General features: G+C 42.7%; 1 protein-coding gene across 2 annotated transcripts in view; it reads right to left on the reverse strand.

The window, feature by feature from the left end:
* The window catches only part of NELL1 (neural EGFL like 1), an 808,674-nt gene that overhangs the window by 720,936 nt on the left and 65,741 nt on the right, over positions 1-21,997 (reverse strand). For both annotated transcript variants that reach the window (XM_045894008.2, XM_054512010.2), the window contains exon 3: positions 15,830-15,980. In XM_045894008.2, the coding sequence (XP_045749964.1) occupies positions 15,830-15,980 (151 nt within the window). The remainder of the gene's footprint in view (positions 1-15,829; positions 15,981-21,997) is intronic.

Consider the following 21,997-nt stretch of genomic DNA (forward strand, 5'->3'; position numbering starts at 1 on the left):
GGGAAAGATTCCTATCAATTCTCATGGCTTTCCCCAAGTTTAAAGTGTCTGAATTTTTCCAGACAATCCACTCATTTCTGATTTCTGGGATCCACAGTCGCTTCAAGGAGGATAATTTGATATCAATAAAGCCTGTGTGTGGTGTTTCTCGCGACCTAGACAGCTCAAGAGTGATTTATCTTACCCTCCTCTGAAACGAAGAATCACGGAGTCTCATCTGACCCTGTATAAGCAGACAATGCCCCTCTCTTCCTGCCGCTTAAACTTGACAGGTGGATCACGCCCCAGGCACTGCCCTCCGTGGCCCAACCAAGACTGGCTGGGCACTGAACACCTTCAGAGCGTTGCAACACTAATGTTCAGCCCCCCTCTCACTGCCAGCCACAGGGAGGCAGAATGAGCACCAATGACTAAGGAGACCCCTTACCTGGCCTCAGTCACATCAGGCCTCTCTTGGCCTCTACCTGCCAGTTCGGACACCCTGACCTATTCCACTATGTTCAGGGTTCTAACACTCTCCAAGGCCATCCAACTGCTTCGTTCTGTACAGACAGCCCATGGTTGCCTCGAATCAATGCTGTACTCACAGTATTTCCTAGTGTTAGAATGCTAGTTCAGTCAAATGATACTGAATACTCCCCCAAAGCATTCCAGGATAAAGTTGAGGAAATCCAGCAGTTCCTTAACCAAGCTTAAGGAACCAATACAATACACTGGTTAGGAAAATGTGCTGAGGAACTAGAGACCTGGGTGTGACTCCCAGTTCCATCATTTCCACCTGGGTGACCCTTGACAAAGCAACCAACAATCTCATCCATGAAGTGGTAACAGCACCTATTTTATCATTTTGTCAAGATTCAAAGATACATCTGAAGTGTTTAAGAGAGTCCCTAGTACCTTATAACAGGACTTTAAAGAGCCTTGAAAATGCTACTATTACGAATCTCCAAGCAAGAGATGGAGTGTCCTCTTTCCCAAGTTTACTTAATCTCATACCTTTGGTTTTACAAGACGATCTTGCAGGCCAGTGGTCCCTGGAGTGTATTTGGGAGAAGTCTCACACTAGTCAGTGATGTGTGCCCTGAGTCAGGCTGGAATTACAAGCTCAACACATCTGACTCAGCATAACTAATTACTCCCATGAAGCAGTACCAGAGGTAAGAGATGAAAAATTACATGTAAAACACAGTGGGTCAAAATCCTTAAGGACTGTCTGGGTCTTATTTCAAATTCTCATGCTTGGACTTTTTTTCTGGTTATACTACTTCCTGTCTGCAAAACACTGGACAAGTTACTCAACCTCTCTGAACAGCAGTTTCCTGAACTCCAAAATGAAAACACGTCTTGGTGGTGATGGAAACAAAAGGAGATATTGAAGGTCGAACATGTGACACATTTTAGGTATCAGTTTTTCCCCTTTCACTAGGTCTCAAGAGAAGTGGAAATTCAGTCTGAAGGCAGTCAGCAGGAAGGGTGGTCAGTCCAACAGTTTCTAGCCCAAAATTCTCTAAGACAAAAGTCCAAAAGCACCAAAAGAACTCATGCGCGCTTTTTCCAAGGAGGAATGCTGGAAACCGCTACAGAGCATTCCTTCCTCTTGTTCATTTGAATCAAGGGAACTCAAGGCACTGAATATACAGTATCCAGAGAGAAGTCATTGCATATTCCTCAAGAGGAGAGCCAAGTACCTGGAATTGAATCAGGACAGAATGAAAGGAAAGAAATGGCCCAGCATGGGTGATTTTCACAGTCCCATTTCAATGCGTGATCTGTTTTTACAAAGCCAATTCTGAACCAACAAGAACTACGCAGCCCAGGTTTTCAAGGACAGTGATCAAAGGCAATTTCTTGTCCTGTCCAGTTGATCATGAACACTTGCCAAGGATTCCATCATTTCAGGAACTAAACCCTATCTTCCAAACTAAAAGTTACCCCCAAAGTCAGCCAGAAATGCCTTATCAGACTGTGAAGTTCCCAAATTGGACCCGAGAAAAATGTGGGGACCACGGCCACTGGAAAAATGCAAGGTCTCTGAGGTCATTTGTGGAACGCAATCGAAGGCAGCTTCAGGAATAAATCCGACTTGGAAGGTGTAGTGTATGGAACCCATGGAGCTCTCCGCTAGTTCCCACTGGCTGCCCTCATAGTTCTTTCTTCCTTCATCAATTTAAAGAGTACCAATTGGAAACCACGAGTCCTGAACTGGCCGCCTCGTCTAGCAACAAAGATGCCAGCACAGTAAAGGCATCCTCTGCAGAGCCACTGATGACCCCTAGCACTAAAGCCCCCATATCTCAGCAGGTCCCTCAACCACATTTGGAACACCTCACTGGCATCCTAACCCCTACAGAGGGGAGCCTACAAGGGCCAGGCAGGGATCTCACGGGACTGAAGTGGGCTGAGAATCAAGTCATTTCCTTGAAATAAGCAATTCTTGCCTTTTAATTAAAACAGGGTACAAGAACTTTTTTTCTTCCACTTACATTTAAAAAACAGCTGCAACCAGCATGTGGCCTCACAGTCCCGGGGAAACCATCAGGACAGCTAAGGACTGGCAACCTCAAGAAGACAGGTGCTATTTTTCCATGAGAAGCCAGAAAGCTCACATTTTCAGGCCAAATAACCCAATTTTTAAGTGTCAGCCACTAATTCAGAGTTGTTAAAACATTTATAGAGGAAGAATACCATAAGGGTCAATTTAACAGGAGGCAAATGAAGCATTTGGGCAAGCCAACTATAGACCTGCTGTGTGACCTTTATCGTAGAAGATGGAAGTCCATGCTCTAATCCTGCAAGGCTACCTTTCATCGGGAGTTGCCAATGTCACTGCTGGAACTCCTTGCAGTTTCTGCCCTGTGGGCTGCACACCCCCCATAAGAACCTCCTCCTCCCACACGCCTCCCCCCATCTCTGTGTCACCACTGTCTTCCTGGGAGGAGACCCTACTCTCAGGAAAGACCATCATTGGCTGGAATAACCTTGTTCTGGTTGTCTCCGGATGACCCGATAATGCTTCAGGTGGTCAACTGTCAATTCTGTCCTACCAGGTTAGGACTACTGGCAACCAATTCAGTCAGTGAAGGGGCAGATCTAAACAAAGCACCCTAGTTGAGTTCATTTATTCTACAAAATTATGTGATTGTAGTTTCAAATTATTGGAAGTTATTTTGATTTCCAAGGAACAGTGCTTATGAATGGGTAAATTTTCTCGGCATATGGCTGGTGCTAAGGAATTTGGGACCTGAAATTATATGGCCTGTACAAATAGCACACCTGGTCATTTATGAAGCACTCTCCTCCTAAAATTATCATTACTGCTAGCCTTTCCTCGTCCAGAACCACTCCTTTTCCTCACCCTCCGCTGACAAAGTTCCATACACACCAGCCCTCAGTCTATCCCTTGAGCACTGCAGGCTGGATCTTGCTGCAGGACCACTGTACTTCGAGTCTCCACTACCTGGGACACTCATCTTTCTGATTGCCTCATAGTTGGCTCTTTCTTTAGGTTCAGTTTAAGTGTCCCATCCTCATGGAGCCCTCTTGGGCATCCTCTCTTCTCCACTGACCTGTCCCTCGTCCCCCCTCTGTTCTATCTTCCTCCTTGACATTTGTCATTAGGTTTCATTTTTGTCCACATTTATCTGACTTGCCCCACTAGAAGGCAAGCTCCCTGAAGACCAGTCACTTGCATGTCCTCTTCACCACTGCAGAATCCAATGCTCCTGCCTACAGATTAATATCTAACACAGGTTAGTTATTGAGGAGTAATGATTTCCAATTTGACAAGTAAGAGGTGGTACAGGGAGAGGCCTAGATCAAGGGCTCTTGGGTTTTCATGGACAGAGCAGAGCCCTGAGCCCATGTCTTCTGACTGCAGGCCCAGCAATTCTGCCATTGCACCACCCTCCTCAATTGGCAGTCTGGAGTGCCTTCTACCCAGAACTCAGCAAGCCAGAGGGTTAAATCTTCCATCAGGGACAAGGCTTAGCTGTCCACATTTCTCTCCACAGAACCAAATCAATGAATACCTTTTACCCAGACGTTCAAGTGTTTCACAACTACCAATTCCAAGGAAAGTCAAAGACGACCATTTCAATTCTCTAGAATTCCACTGAACTTAAGTGATTTTATGCATGAATATTAATGAAATTGTGACTTTTAACTAAAAAAAATAAAGGTTAATGGCTACATTTGCTGTTTTTCCATTTCTCAGACACCAGGCAATCCAAAATCTAATATGCATATATACAAGCATGAGCAATTTGCCCAAAACATTATACTCTATTGCTAGGATACTTCTGGTCTTCAATTAAGGTCAAAAGTCATCTGAACAGCTTCATTTCTTCTGACGAAGATTTAAATTTTACTTAATTAGTGTGTTCCTGAAAAACCTTATTTCCTTGACATGAGATCCTTCCATTCATTTTCATTTGTCTGCAAATTACTACTTGCTAATCTACACTGCAGCCTTGAAACTTTCCCTTAAAGCTGTGTCTATACTTTGCTTGGTGTAAAAATAAAAAAGATAAACACAGATTCCAGGCTTCTTGTCTACTGGCATTGGGGAGAATCTCTAGATGGACATTTTTAGCTTTCCGCTCTTTCCTCCAAGAAGCCACCTCCATCCCGAAGCAAGTGATCCCATTTGTTATGGGACGTGAATACAGGGATAAAAATAGACATGCACCCCTCCCCCAGCCCTTCCTGCTTAGGACAAAGTACTCACAGTAGCCTGAGCTAGAACCAACGACATCACCCTGGACTCCTCCCTGTCTGACCCCCACCATCTTACATTGAACAACTCCCAGTTCACTTTCTCTTAATTATCTCTTAACTTCCTTCCATCTGCAACACCATTATCTGGTCTTGTCTAGGACCCATTCTTAGCTACAACCGAGGCTCTTCACAGCTGCAGCAACCTCCTACTGGCCTCCTGTCTCCAACTTTGCTGCATCCATACCATTTTCCACTAAGCAGCCAGTGTGATCCCCAAAAACAAGTCATGCCACAGCAGCAAGTCAATCACTTCCACGGCTCCCAGTTGCTTAAAGCCAAATCCTTTCAACTGCCTACAGAGCCATTCACCATCTTCCCCTTGCCTGACTTCCCCTACCTATGCTCCCCCCACCCTCCATTAACAATGTGTTTTCCTTCCATTGTAAGGCATCGTGAGCTCTCATCTCTTGCCCTTTCTCAACTCACTCATGCCACATCCAGAACCCTCTCCCACTTATCTTCTGATAGATTTCTAGTTATTCTATTTTGCCCATTAAGCCAAACTCTCAGTGAACAGACTTTCCAAGCCCTTCGGGAAGGGCAAGGCAAGGTCCCCTACACTGTGCTCCCGGATTCCTCCCATCAGAGCATTAGTCACACATTCTCGTGTTTCATGATCTTCATCACTGTGCCAGCAAGGAGCACCACACAGAGCATTTGGTGTGCTTTCATTAATATTACCTAAATGTTTAAAGGGGAGCTTACAGTCTAACCTGAACATAGTTTTAAATCCAAAGCCTCTAACATTTTGGTTTGGAATATGGAGACCTGTCCGCAATACTTCAATTCAAAAGCAGCATGGCTAGAGGTGCATTGGGGCAAGATTCCAAGTTGAATGTTGTTCCCTTCCTTCCCAAATGGAAGCCACGTAATAACTGAAAACATCTACTTTTTAAATACACTTTATACTGTATCTTCTTGGAGGAAAGGATTAAACATCCAAGTTTATGTAAAAAGTTCGATTACTAGAAATGCATTTTGTTGTTGTTGTTGTTGTTAAGATTTTAGAAGGATAACACGAGCAAACAAGTGAGCAAGCCGGGGGGAGGGTCCTAGAGAAAGGGAATCTTAAGCAAACTCCACGCTGAGCACAGAGCCTGACACGGGGCTCAATATTATGACCCTGAGATCATGACCTGAACCCACAAAACCAAGAGTCTGACACGTAACCAATTGAGCCACCCAGGTACCCCTGAAAGTGTACTTTTAATTGCCCCAGGAGAACGTCTCTTGGGCTGGCTTCACCAAACAATGTAACATGCTTAGAATTTCCTCCCCCACCTCCTATCTTTCATTCTGCTATTCAATTACCTGCAAGTACAAAATAAATATTGGTTCAAATCATTCATAATTAAGGTAAGCCTGCTTAGAAATTACAGAATGTATTCTGTTAGGACAACCCATTATTTTAGATTACAACAATCTCTTGATGTGAAAACCTAATCACTATTTTAAATGGTGAGAAGGTCCCAATACCTACCCTTTTCCCTTCTGAAGTATCTGGGGAAGAACTAGTAAATGTGAAAAGCAGCCATGAGAGGAAGAGGAATGACATTTGTTGAGGGCCTTGACAGGAGACATAGGAGGAACCATTCACTCAAGTGCTCCTGTTGGTCCTTCTCAAGGATTCCATGACATGTTAACAGATACCTTCACTTTACATGAAAAGACACTGAGGCAAATTCCTAAAGCTCACACATCTGGGAATGGTTGGTCCTGGTTCAATTCCTGGCTGTATCTGGCATCAAAGTGGAAAGAACTCTGGAAATTAAAAGAGTATCTTTTGAAATACAAAGTTTCATTTTACGAGGGGGGAGAGGCTTCCTTAGGAAACCAGAAATGTCCTCCATCTTCTCCTAGAACTCTTCCACAGAAAGCTTTTTCTTAGACCCCTTGCTTTCAGCTTCCTAATGATGCTTAAATTTTCTGTAATTTAGGAATAAAATTGAAAAACAGAAGATTTACCATTAAATCTTACAGATTTGCATACACTGTCAGAACTTTCAATTAAATTTAATCTATGTTAATTAAGCTTTCCATTTTAGCAAAGCTCTGTATTAACACACATGAATCAGGAAAAATAAACTTTAAATCTGCAATGATGTTAAGAGTTCAGTAAGACAGATTAATCGTTGTCGCTCTTCCAATGTGCTCTCTTGGTACGGTAAAACAACAAAACAACACATCTCCTATTAAATTACAAATCTAGAATAACAGAGTGCCCATTACATAAGATTATACTTCAAATGCTACCTGCAGGTACATTTTCAATCCTCCTTATACTTGAGTTTTCCATTTCATTTCATCTACTCACTTAAGATCTTCGTGGGAACTCAACTGGCTCAGTTACCTAGGGAGTTTCCACATATTGCTGGGCCAAGAAGTTCACTCCTGGTTTAAAGGCATCACAACCTCCCCAATGATCCACCTCTGGCTGCTGGATCCCCACCAGGTGAGAGAGATGCCTGCCTTTGGCTAAGAAAGAATTCAGCCACTAAAAGAACTCTTCCACCATTAATTCAATAATGGCCTTGCCTGAGAGTAGCCAGAAGTCTAGTAGAAATTGGAAACTGATCCCAGAACAGTATATGTAGTTTTTCTGGCCCACAGCTTTGGAAAAGGCAATTGGATGATTACTTCCCATGGAGCACATGATGGCTGGGGAGAGTGTTCAGATCGAGTATGCTGTTCCCCCATTGTGCTTCATCAGCAAAGGGGACTTTTGACTGGAAATTGAACTCTACCAGAAGAGTCTGGGTGCTAGACATCATTTTCCTTTAACCACTGAACTAAAGAAAAACAGCTATATACTTATCTGGCCTCTCCTCAGCATCCTGTTTTCCCCTCAGTATCAAAATTCCACTCCTTCTATTTAGGTACCAAGAACTAGGCTAGGGGTTTTACAAATTCCTCTAATCCTCACAAAAATCCCAAGGTCGTATTCATTTCAGTCTCCAGATACCACCACCTTCGCCCTTTTCACGGTCCTGGACAAGATGCAGTATATCCTAAGCAGTCTCTGCAACCGGGACAATAGATTCCATGTGAACCTTTGAAACTGGCTATGAAATCTCTGAGCACCCCTGACCAGGGACAGAGAAAATGAATCTTTGATACATTCCAGATGTATTAAGTATGTACTATGTATGTAAGAGTACTACATGTTAAAGAAAAAAGAAAACTGTGATACAGTCTCTCAGCTAGGCTACTTTCCTAATCTGGGCACAGACTAAGTTGGAAACATCCCAAACAATCGAGACCAAGGCTGCCTAGTTATTCCAGTGCCCATGTTCTCGCATCTTTGGCACAATGCTAAACCCAGTGTCCCAGTCCTGGCCAATGAAGTGTGGTACACGTCAGGCATGACCTTTCCAGATCTGACCCTTTAACCTACCCTGGGAGAATAGGACAAAATTCTAATCCTCGAAGTTAGGCGTCAACTTCTCCGGTCACACAGTTCAAGTAGAAAATAAGTACACCTAGAAATTGAGTAACACAACTGGAAAGTGTTACATATGAAGTTGTAGCTGTATTTATCTACATACACACAAGAGCTACCCGTCCATTTAAATGTGCCACCAATATTTAACATGTATAGGGTCACCAGAAAAAAAAAAATTCAGCAATTTCAAGAATCTGTAAGTCTCACAACACTTATTTTTCTTCAATAAAACCAGAAGTCACACATTAAAATTTTCAAAGTGATTAAATACTTAAACATCCCAACTTGAATCAGAGGAAGTCAAGCTAAAATTAACAACCGCAGAAAAGTACAGAATTATAGCAATGGCAGTGGGCTGCATTTGAAACAATACAAGAAAATATGAAGCCTTCAGTGATTTTTGCTAAATACTGAAAACATCCAGGAAGCTACTAAAAATACACAAAGTGATCAAAAAGGAGGTAAAAAGTAGAAATCAATGAATTTAAAAGGAGAAACAGATTTGACCAATAAAACTAAGAACAATCCCATGATAAGCCTGGCCAAGAAGGAAATACATAATATTTCACATTACAAATTAAAGATATAACCACAAATACAAAAAGAAATAATAGAATGTCCAACTCTCTGTCCCCAGAAAACAGGGCTGAGTGAAATGATTTGGACAAAACATAAGTTGGCAAAGAGTTTAAAATTACCTAGAATACCATAAGAGCTGGAAAATGAACATTTTAGTAGGGAAAGATTTCTCAGCCTCCCCCAAAACAAGTATCAGCTCATATCGTTTTCAGGCTGATTCTACCAGAAACATTTATGGAACATATTTAAAGTCCAGAGAGTAATTCAAAAAGCCTCGAATTAGCTCACACAGAAAAATCTATCTCACTTGTTAATGAGTTTAGTGTCAAGCGTTGGGACAGTGCCTTATATCAGTGCTTAAAGTAAAACCAGTTACTACTATTAGTATTGCTATCATTTTTAATATTGTTGCAATACTCCTAAATACAACATTAGTAAGAATATTTAAGGATTTTCCCCAGGAAGAGTTCAACATAATGGACTCTAATGTGATTATGTTAATTGCATGTTTTTCCCCTTTCATCTATTATCTCAAAAAGATACCCAGAAAAGAAATTTAATAAAATGTAACTATTATTTGGGGCACCTAGATGGCTCAGTCGTTGGGCGTCTGCCTTCGGCTCAGGTCACGATCCCAGGGTCCTGGGATCGAGCCCCGCATTGGGCTCCCTGCTTGGAGGGAAGTCTGCTTCTCCCCCTCTCCCACTCCCCTACTTGTGTTCCCTCTCTCGATGGGTCTCTGTCAAATAAATAAAATCTTAAAAAAAAAAAAAAAAAAACTACTATTCATTTTTTTTAAAAGTCTTTCAGTGTATCAGAAATAAAGCTAAATTTCCTTCACATGAGGACAACATATATACATATATATTTATATGTAAGATAGATTGGAAGATCAGAAACAACCAGACATAAACAGATTTAGAAACACATTAAAGACCGGATTGTCTGCAGTCTTCCTGTTTTGTTTTTTTTTTTTTTTTAAAGATTTTATTTATTTGACAGAGAAAGACACAGCGAGAGAGGGAACACAAATGGGGAGTGGGAGAGGGAGAAGCAGACTCCCTGCCGAGCAGAGAGCCCGATGCAGGACTCGATCCCGGGACTCCAGGATCATGACCTGAGCCGAAGGCAGTCGCTTAACCAACTGAGCCACCCAGGCGCCCCTTCCTGTCTTTTGTAAGGACCTTTAATCTGTTTTTTATTCCTATTACAGAGATTCTAGACAGTGGAGGACAAAAACGGAATAGCTGATAAAAATAGAAACATTTTCAAATTACAAAATTGTATCCTTCAATCAAGGAGGATTAAAGAAAAAAAAGAATATACAACTCAAATGCCTGGTACATAGTATACAATCAGCAAATGTTGGCTTGGCGGGGGCAGGGAGGGGGGAGGAGGAGACATGCTACTCCATATAGCTTAAAAGTCAGATACCTAAGCCAGACAAAAGGCATCAAGTACAGACTAGTAGCTCTTGTGAATATTGATGTAAGAGTTCTCAATAATATACTATCAAGTCCAGGAATATATAAAAAGGATTATACAACATAACTAAGTGGGATTTATCCCAGAAATGCAAGCTTGGTAGTATAATACAATTAGTATAATACAATTATACAATTATAATAATTATAATATTGTATAATACAATATATACAATTAGTATAATACACTACATCAATAACAATAAAAGCATGATCATCTCCACAGATGCAGAAATAGCACTTGGGGTGGGGGGGGGGAATACCCTTTCATGATAAAAAGAAACCCACCCACCCACCCACCCACCCACTCACCCACCCACTCACCCACTCACCCACTCACCCACTCACCCACTCACCCACTCACCCACTCACCCACTCACCCACTCACCCACTCACCCACTCACCCCGCAAACCAGGAATGGAAAGGAACTTGCACCTGGCTAAGAGCATCCAATACAAGCTAACCTCACACTTCATGGTGAAAAACAGAGCATTCCTTCTTCCGAGCAGGAACAAGACTACCTGTTCTCACCAGTTCTCTTCAACACTGTACTGGAAGTTCTAGCCACGCCGGTTAGGCAAGAAAATAAGGTAACCATGTAGAGATAATTTTATTTCTGTCCTATTTGCAAGTAACAAGATCTTGTATGTATTGAGAGAAATCCACTAAAAAACTAATGAGGTCAGCAAGTCTGCAGGATACGAGGTTCAACATACAAACATCAAGTGCATTTCTATAAAGTAGCAATGAGCAAACAAAATCAGATTATGAAAATAATGCCCTTTATCATTTTTGATGCCACTGTAATTTAAAAAACAAATCATGCAAAACCTGTACTCTGAAACTATTAAACAATGTTTAAAATTAAAGACCTAAAATGGAAAGAAACTCCATGTCCATGCATAATACTGCCAAGATGACAATACTCCCTAAATAAATCTACAGATTCAACATCATCCCTTTGAAAAAATCCAGCTGACATCTTTGCAGACTATTAGAAAGCTGGTCCTAAAACTCATGGAAATTCAAGAGGACTGGAATAACCAAAACAACCTTGAAAAACAAAGTCAGAGGGCTCACACTGCAACTTCAAAACTTACTAGAAAACTAAAATCATTAAAACAGCACTAGCATAAGGACAGAGGTCAATGGCCTAGAATTCAGAGTCCAGAAATAAATCTTTCCACTTATAGTCGATTGATCTTTGACAAGGGAGCCAAGATAATCCACCGGGGAAAAAAGGACTCCACAAAAGGTGATGGGACAACTGGTTCTCCATATGCAAAAAGATGAAATTGAACCACTACACTCCACACCATATAGAAAAAAACTTAAAGATATCAAAGACTTAAAGAGCTAAGCCTATAAAACTTTTTAAATAAATCCTAGAAGTCTTTTTTTTTTTTTAAAGATTTTTTATTTATTTATTTGACAGAGAGAGACACAGCGAGAGAGGGAACACAAGCAGGGGGAGTGGGAGAGGGAGAAGCAGGCTCCCTGCAGAGCAGGGAGCCCGATGCGGGACTCGATCCCAGGACCCCGGGATCATGACCTGAGCCGAAGGCAGTCGCTTAACCGACTGAGCCACCCAGGCGCCCAAATCCTAGAAGTCTTAATAGCCTCCAGTCAAGCAATGATTTCTTAGAACAAAAGCACCAGCAATGAAGAAAAAAAATAGGCACACTGGACATCTAATTCAAGAACTTAGGGTTTTACATGAAGACAATCTGCAAGTTGAAAAAACATAAATCCTATCTGATATGGGACTTGTGACTGTAAAGAACTATCACAAAATCTTAACACAACCCAACTTAAAAAATGGGCCAATGATCTGAATAGCCCTTTCTCCAAAGAGGATGTGTAAGCAGGCAACACAACATGAAGATACTCAACATCACTGGCCATCAGGAAATGCAACAATGAGGGGTCACTTCACGTTTATCAGAATGGCTGTATCGAAGAGAAAGATAGTTACGTAATTAACAAAGCTGTGAAAAAACTGCAACTCTCACATACTGCTGGCAGGAATGCAGAAAAGGTACGGGTACTTTGGAAAACATCCTGGCAATTCAACAGTCAAACAGAGACACCACTCGATCTAGCCATTCTATTCCTAGTTATATCCCCAAGAGAATACAAATATAGGTCTACACAGAAACTACATGAAATTTCATAGCCGCATTATTCCTAACTGCCAAAAACTGGAAAAAAAATTCAGTGTCCAACTGATCAATAAAACATGGTTTGTCCAAACAAGGTAATATTCTGCAATTTAAAAATGCACCACTGACACACGATCACCACAAAAGAACCCTGAAAATAAACCCTTTCATTTAAACCACAGTCTAAATGAAAGCCAGTCACAAACACATTATATGATTCCATTTATAGGAAATGTCCGAAATCGGCAAATCCATAGAGCCAGAAAATACATGAGTGGTTGCCTAAGGTTGGGGTGCTATGGGGAGACCGTTGAGGGACACCTTCAGGGCATGGGATTTCTCCTGGAGGTAAGGAAATTTGTGAGGGATTGTGTTGAATGCACAACTCTGAATATACTAAAAAGTAGTGAAATGTAAAAAATTTTTAAATTATCTAGAAACCTAAGTGCCCACTATATTCCAACTGTGGCAGATACATATTTAATTCATCTGGATCATGAGTGATACAATGAGGATCACATAGGAAAGAACCATGAAAAGAACTGGGGAGTCTCACCTTCCAGTCAGGCTGTCAGATCCCTGACAGATTCCAATTTCTTTATCTAACCTAGCCAGTCCCTAAATCCTCCACTACTGAATCAAGAGTCATCTGGTTGGAGGTCCATGACCAATGTCTTCAAGACAATTTGCTGCTCTCGACATGGTCGTCCTGATAAATAAATCTGAAGAGTGACTGAAGATTCGCTATTACAGATGGGAACACTGCTGGCTTATAATAGACGAATTCCTAAAAATACACGATCATCTATCCCTCTTACATACCAGGTCTCCTTAACCAGGTGAACATCTGTTTAAGTGTGGAAACCAGGTCTTCTTTATGACCCATAGCCAGTGCATGACAGATTCAATTCTTTATACCTAGCCTTGATCAGACCAAACAAGCATAGAGGAAGGCACCATAGAATTCCAAGGGGGAGGGGAATTTTCCATTTCTTTTATTATTTTTGAATCAAGACTGAGGTTTTTCTACTACAATGAAAAATGCTCAGATGATTCTCCATTCAAGGATCCTCAGGTTCTGTTAGAAACCTGTGAGGAGGGGTGCCTGGGTGGCTCAGTCGTTAAGTGTCTGCCTTCGGCTCAGGTCATGATTCCAGGGTCCTGGAATCAAGCCCCGCATCGGGCTCCCTGCTCGGCCAGGAGCCTGCTTCTCCCTCTCCCACTCCGCCTGCTTGTGTTCCCTCTCTAGCTGTCTCTCTGTCAAATAAATAAAATAAAATCTTTAAAAAAAAAAAAAGAAAAGAAAAGAAACCTGTGAGGAAAGAGAGGTGGCATTACAGGACCATGTGGCAATACAAGTTGCTTTTTAAACCTTTCCTAAAAGGAGTTAGGTTTTACCATTAAATAAAAAAAAAAAAAATCCAAAAGAAAAACCCAGGTAGTAGCTTTAAGATACATGCTTAGACAAGAAGTAATGTGTAATTTAAGGGCGGTCTACTTCCCAGGCCCGATCCTCTTCCACCCTCACAGCAACCCTGCAAAGCAGATGGCCACCTCCCTTCATCACAAGGAAGGGGAGTTCTGAGACCTTCAGCAGCGCAACAGGGCAAGACCTAGAACTCCAGCCTCCCTCAGGCCAGCTCTCAGTCTCTGCTCTCTCTACTCCGACAGGTACCATTCCACTGGCTTCTCACTCACCTTGGGAAGTTACCCCCTCTGGTTTCATGGAGATTAAAGATCCTCTATGTTCCATTCTTGGACAGTCGTATGGCCCTCCTACTGAGGTGGCCCTCACACCCAACCGCGTCATGTTGCCCCAGGGGGGACGCAAGCACATCACCCTTCCAGGTCTGTGAAGTGGAGACTGGCTGGACACCTCCACCTTGGAGTAACAAGGACTCCTTCTCTGAGTCTACAGAACACTTGGCCTCTAATCTATATCTGCTCCCCAGCACATGCCACCTTGCTTTCTCTGGGCTGACCCAGAAACAGCCAAGTATGCTGACAACAACCCTACAGAAGGATCAGGATCCATCGCATCCCTTTGAGGCAGAGATCAAACTTAAGCATTGAAAAGAGAACTTTGGATCCTCGCTTCTGCTAAAAAGGCCCATGGAGATCCTCTGCTCCAGCCACATTAGTCTGTTCTCTGCACCTCTCCACTCCACCCCCCAAAATTGCATTTTCCCACATTTGTCCTGTCCACACTGCTCTTCCTGTTTAGTATGTCAGAAGGACTTCCTGACCTGCCAGAATTCTGGCCCTTCCAGAGTTGCCACTCTGTATGATCTTCCCTAACCACTGACCTAGTGTACCGAATTGCCTTTACATAGTTCTGCTTTTAGATAGGTCCACCTAAATAGATAAAGGAAGGGTTATCTGAATTCAGGTTCCCCAGAAGCAGACACGGACATGTGAATTTGAGAGTAAGTGATTTCCTAAGGAAGTGCTGGGGGTGGGGGGAGAGGGTGGGGAAGGACATGGAAGCCTCAGCCTAATCCCAGGTAGCACTGGAGACTTAATCAAGCTGCAGAGCTGGTCTGGCCTTAAGGCCCCCAGGGCAAAGGAACTAGGCTTCCCAACTCTCACATTGTCAATCATGGGCGACAGGCTGCCTGGGGGATCCGTGAACTCCCAGACACTTCTGTTCTCTCTATAGGGGCTACAGAGGCACTTACCTCGTAGTACTCCTCCTTCCTGCTCACCCTAAACTCCTCAGCCCCTCCCCACACACAACACGCCAACCACTGATCCCACCCACCTTTCCCTTCCCAAAAATCATAGCAAGTGATTTCTGGAATGCCCTTCGTTCCACCCCTTACTGCTCATTCAGCCTGTCGAATGAATACTCACTTTCCTTTATACAACCACAATCCTTTCTGAAGCCTTCCTTAGTTTACCACGATCCTTCAGAATGGACTATTATTACCTTTATTCCTTAAACACACATTTCTAGCATTGCATCTACAATACTTTGTGACATCTGTCCATCTTCCCTACTGCCTTATGAGATCCTTACAACAGAAATTTTATATTTTCACCTTAGTATTCCCAGTGCCCAGCACAGTTCCTGCATAGAGTAAAAATTAAGTCTAACTTTGCTTGAGGACCTCAAGCCAATATGACAGAGGATATGGTTTCATAGGAGCCAAGCCTGCCAGAAGACAGAAGATAGGCAAGAAAGACACTTAGGAGTGGTCCTTGGAGAGTCAACAAGAAAGCCACTTTGCCCAAAGTAAGTTCTTAATGCAAGGAACAGTCATCAATGTGTTCAACAGCAACAAGGCTTCAGCTAGCTACATGCTCTCAGAGATACAACCTCTCAATTCCAAGGCACTTTGTGTAGTCCATTAATTCTAAGTAGACTTTCAAAAGTACAGCTTACCTGTGTTCCAGCTCTCGAATGGAGAGGATCACTCCTGAAGTCGATGGCTTTTGCTGTACAGTGGTCAAAAAGGTGAAGTCACTCTTATTCCGGAACAGCTGGATTAATTTCTCACTCACATGAGGGGCTGCATGGATCTCCCTTTCTGAATCTAGGAGTCAAGGAAACGCAGAAACAGAAGGGGACAGAGAATGAGGAGGAGGAAAAGAAAACGGAAGGAAGGAGAGGGAAAGTAAGAAAGAGAAAAGATATACAGTTAGAAATGTCCAGAGGATCCAGGTTGCCTTTTTCATTCCACCCCGCCCCTGCACCTTGCCAATACTTTATCTTTTCAGGCACCTCTGACCCCTCCATCCGGCAGCATTCATTCAACACAAAACCCGGAAATACCACCTCTGTCACTGTACCCACTTGTCATTTTGACAAATTCATAATTGGCCAGCCAGTGACTTTCTGACAGAAATTTTGACGGGACACTGAGCAATGTGGCTGACTACAAACAGATTAAGTTGCTGTAAAAAAGTGAGACAATCAGATAAATGGATCCTGAATTCAGAGAATCCCGTGTTTACAGCAGGACCCAAATGCCACTCAGCAGGCTCCAGTTACACTTCTCCCCATGGACTCGGTTTCTTTCTCTTCACGATGCGTAGAGGGAAACTTGTCTTTGCTTTGTACCCAGCAGAGATTTAGTAGTGTTAATAATGCCAGACAATTCCACTTTTGCTTAAAGAATACAAGACATGTGCATGATCCATAAGGATGCCTGGAACTTCTCTGTAAACATGGAGTGGATGACTCTATTCATGACCTATTAAAGTGGAGGCCAATTCAATAGGCCTCGAGGCACATGAGTCCCACTAATTCTGCTCCTGGCCAGGAATCTCTTTCTCCAAGTTCTGCAAAATGAGACCTTCATCATTTCATACTCCGACCCTCTCCTCACCCCCCAATCGTGATAAACTAGGTGTTCTCGTTATTGTACACCTCACTTCCTCAAGTCAGAAATGGACTACCAACAGAGCAGAATTAAAAGAAACTATTCAGAGGATGACAAATGAATACCAAAGGTATGTTTGGTTCCTCCTCTCGTGCCCTAACCCCGTCCATCCTCTGTAGAACTACTTGGTTTTTCAGACTCCTGGAGAAATAACCAAGACCTTCAAAAGGTCTGTGGCCCAAGCAACATCACAGACTACATGGACCTTGAAGAACCTCAATCTAAAGAGTGGCTTCTAACAGGAAGGAAAAAATAAAAAAATCAAGTTCTTGACCTTGGGCCTCGGTCTTCTCATCTACAAAATGGGGCAGGGGATAGGGGAGGATAGGTGAACTAGGCGATTTCTCAGGCCTCTCCATCTTTGTGTAATTCTACGAGTTGCTCTTTGAAGTTTGCAGCACAACAAAGACCACCACAATCTTCCAGCTGTAGAAGTCTAGGCTGTGGAAGGCAGGAAGCAAGGCTGGTCCTCTATCTTGGAGGCACCTAACCCAGGCAGAGGACCCTACCCACATAAAACCCACCTAGGACATTTGCTTTTCTACCCAAAGAAAGGCCTGCACTACTCTACTGTTAAGTGGCAGGCTTTTAGCTTTTGTCAAGGGCGGAGATAAGAGCCACTTAGGGAATGCTTCTACACCTCCTACAAAATCCCAATGACTTTGCAGGATAATATTCATGATCTATTAAATGTATGAAGTAATCATTTTGTAAACTAGAGATGATTAGCAAATGTCTGTTAACATTTTTATACTGCTGGGTACAAGTCCTAATAAATTCCACCTAGAATTTAGTGCCAGGAACACACGCACACACAGCTCTTGGGATTAACTTACATGTTCACTTTCTCCCTTTTTGCTGTTTCCTTCTTTATTCATCTATTAGGAATTAACTGATTGGCAGTGTTGGCCCAGACAGCTCATCAGAGGTTCTGATGCTGGAGCCCAGCACAAAAGGGACAATGATCAGTCAGCCATGATATTCATAGCTCTTTCCTCCAGCAGGCACATCAATGATAAGTGTCCTCACCTCACTCCGTTCTCTTGGACATCGTTCCAGCTCCATGGCCAATGCCACTCAAGTGTGTATGTACCACCCCAATCTCTCCCTTAACCAACAGACACATTCAATATCCTTAATATCTCCACAAGCATTTCAGATTGTATATGCCCAGGACAGAGCTCTTGTTCTCCCCACCACCCCAGCCCTCTATTTTCTCCTGGAGTTCCCAGTTTAGTAAATGGAACCACCCAGTTTAAGCCAAAAAGACCAGAACTTGTCCTTGAATCTTCCTTTTCTTCTACCCTCCAAGATCCAATCCAAGAGCAAATCATGAGGACTCCCAGGGCTGGAATCTGTCCACTTCCCCCGCAACTCCACTCAAACTCCTCTGCAAGCTGCCATCATCTCTTCCTGGGGCACCTCCAACAGCCTAACTGGTCTCCCCGCTTCCATATTGCCTTGCCTTCTCCATTCTCCACAGCAGCCCAAGAGCTCATCTTAACACCTAAATCAGCATCCTTTACATTCTCTTGCTAAAAACCCTCCATGGCTTCCCAGTTCTCCCAGGATAAAAATCCAGGCTTTTGAGCATGGCCTGCAAGGTCACACACCAACTGACTTGCCTATGTCTCCCGCCCACTTTCATCCTCTTCATTCACACCCAAGCCCAATCCTGCCTCAGGGCTTTTGTACTACTCTTCCCTTTACCCACAGAGCCCTTCCCCACTCTTCCCAAGCCTGCCTCCTTCAGCTCTAACTGCAAATGCAACCTCCTGGTCCTTCCCTCCAAAGCAGGCTCCCCAGTAATACTGAATACACCACCCTGGTTATTTTCTCCATACCACTTAATTATTGTAATCTTTCTTTGTATGACTTATGCTCTTATTTCATGTTTGTTATATTTTTTTACTGTATTTCCTTTTTCTCCCCTCTAGACTAGAAGCTCCACGAGGGCAGGCAAATTTATTCAGTCATTGTTATAGCCAAAGTTCTCAGTGCCTGGCATAAAACAGGCATCCAATAAAGACTTCTGATTTTATTTGCATTTTTATCATGTGTATTGTTAATTCAAAGAGCCACAAATATTACAGTCAGAAAAGAATAGGATACCTTTTGGAAAAGAAGATAAATGGTAGGTGTCAAGTGTCAGTGGTTATAAGTTTAAAGAAAAGCATGTTCAGGACCAATTCAGTCCCTCCTATTTATAGGACACCACATCTAACAATCTAATCCAATACAACCACACTGCTACTCACCCAACCCCCTACAAAACTGAGCATTTCCTCTGCTGGCTTTTTGTTTCTCTTTGCAAATGACTGGCACATTGAAATAGAGAGACCCCATTAGCACTCACCAGAGTGAAATGTAAAAAACATCTATTTTCATACATGGAGACTTTATGTGCATTCTCATTTTCAGAAAAGCTCTTTCAAGTAAATGCTTACCATAATTCAGCTGCCAAAAGAACACCAGAAAGTAATTTCACTTAACAACACAGAGGCAAGAACACTGGACCAGGTTTCAAGGGACTGAAGACTACCAAGATTTGCAGAGAACTAGATGTGTGACCTTGGATACGACCCTTTGCTTCTGTAAGCCTGACACTCCATATCTGAAAATGGAAATGATTGGAGATCATGGAGTTCAAGTTCTTTCCAGGACTCAATAGTTCATTTCTCTTCATCACCTTACCCTGCTCCTAGCCACCCAGCAAAGGACGGGACTGAAGGTGTTTTCTACATATGGGACACCTAGATTCTACAATTCTTCTCCTCTGCTGATTTTTCCAAATCAACATAAATGTAAAGTTGTCATTTACTGGAACCAGTGATAGGTCACCTACTTTGCAGTAACCGTTTTTTTTTTTTTTTTTTACTGGAGTTAAATGAGTAACCAATGAAAGCCAATTAATGAGAATCTATAGTAACTATCATACTGTATTATGCAACCATTATAATGTGCGTTCTGTATTATTGGAGAATATTCAATTCTGTTAGAAAGAACGAGAAAAACAAGTGGGATGAATAAAGCTCATAGGAAGTGTTAAATATAGACAGCAAGTTAGAAACCTGTAAAACGTGTTCAACATAGATCAAATAAATGAAACCTAAGCATGTTGAACACAATTAAAAAGGACTGAATAAACATGTTACCATGAATAGAATGGGGTGGGAGAACCAAGTCATAAGCAAATCACAGCACCTTCAAAATGAGAGCTATGTCATCCCTAAATCAGATACCTATCTTTGACATTCATTCCATTCCCATTCTGGCCCCACGTGTACTCTGCCTGAGAAATGCTAATCAAACCCATCACTACTCAATAGACTAGTACCTGCATCTGGGACCAAGAGTACTTGCCTTCTCCAAGGGTGGAAAGACACTGGCACCAGGCACCTCCCATCCACCGAACCCCACCTTTTTAGAACCTCTGCTCTAGTCCACATAACCTCCGCATCAGCAAAGAAGTTGGCAGGGCAAAGACTGAACACATGAACAATGCAAAACCCAAGAGTCTGGTAGGGTGGCCCATCCTTCCCCTAGCATGGACCCTATCCTATTCCATTTCTTTCCCCTGCTTTCTCCTGGACATTTTAGATTTATTTAATACATTGCATGATTCAAGCATCTGAATTTGGTGGGTGAAGTGGTTTTGTGACCTCTGGGAGCATTACTTGGAGGCTACCGTTCCATCAAGGTAATTGCCCACACAACCACCACCACTTACAGAGAACATTTCACATTTAAAAAAAAAAGTCGTCCTTTCAAACATCTAGAAGTTTTACGTGATCTAGTTAAGAAGTGCTAAATCAGCAGGAAGGGTTAAGTGCTTTTTCTTTCCTAGGAAAAAATGGCTCTACCTAGTCATTTTTAAAGACTAAAAATGCTAACATGATGATTAAGCATCAGTTTCAAAACAAGAAAAAAGAAGTATTGGGTGAAGGGAGGAGATTGAAGAAATTAAATGAGGATATTCACACACTCTTCTCTGCCTGTTACAGAAGCAGCTTCATTTCCCTTTTGCCTGATGACAGGGTGAGGATTTTCATTGTCCAACATACCTGTGTTTCCTCTGTGCCAGGCACTGTGCTTGCTGGGCACCAGGGAAACCAGCAGAAATACAGTTCCTGCCTTTGAGGATAGCTGCAGAAGCAAGGCTATCACCTGGGGACGACAGGTAGAGTAAGGCAATGCACAAATGAAGGAGGGGGCCAGTGGAGGCTGGGAAGGACACAGTGGAAGACAGAGCTTTGAGCCAGAGGCAAAAAAAAAAAGATGAATAAGCGTTTACCAGGCAAGGGGGCACTCGTTGCGGGATTGCTGTGCAGATGTGAACACCCATGTGTTTTCCATCATCTTGGCATTTTTCTTTCTCTGCAAGCTTCTCTCTTGCTAGAAGGTCAGCAGGACAGAAGCTACTCTACCTAATATCAGAGGAAACTCCCCACCGATCAGCGAGTAGAAGAGGCAAGAACAGCAGCAGCCAGAAATGGGACAAAACACACACCCGGGCAGCCCACCTCAGCCTTGACTGATGGAGAATCTGGGGGACAGCTCAGTAATTACAACATGTTTACACAGAGAACGTCACATATGGTGGAATCCAGATGGAGACGTGGCACATCCTTCTAGCCTAAGTCCCAAGGAAGCTCGTGGTAAGACTGGCCCCAAAGGTAAAGCAACACTTGTCAATTTGAAATAGCAGGTGGCTTTTCATTGCTGAGTCCAGAGGAAGCTCACCAGTTCAGAACAGGCCACTGTCCATGGGGCAGTTCCGGCTGTGGGGAGGCATACCGTTCCACCGTCAGGTCCTGCAGCCCTTCTTTAAGAAGGTCTGAGGTTATTGATCCAAGCAGCTTTCAAAGAAGTGGAAATCACGAGCAGAAAGTAGTGGGGATGCTAGGAGACTCCTGGTTCATGCGTAAGGGATTTCTACCTTCACTAGCAAATTCACAATGACATCCCATTAAACCTCCACTAGCTGCAGAAGCCAGAATCATGCACAAACATGTGTACAGTTTATCACGGTGCCAAGTAGAGGGCTGTTTTACACATACTACTTACAGTAACCTTAGCAGTAGCCACTGCTATTTTTTCTCCTTTATAAACTGAGAAAACTAAAGCTTACAGAATTTTCTAAAAGACATTGGGCTAGGAAGCCATGG

This window comes from Mirounga angustirostris, unplaced genomic scaffold (assembly GCF_029215605.1).
Source record: "Mirounga angustirostris isolate CCGP_5_RB_7025 unplaced genomic scaffold, mMirAng1.0.hap1 SCAF_13, whole genome shotgun sequence".
Classification (NCBI taxonomy): domain Eukaryota; kingdom Metazoa; phylum Chordata; class Mammalia; order Carnivora; family Phocidae; genus Mirounga; species Mirounga angustirostris.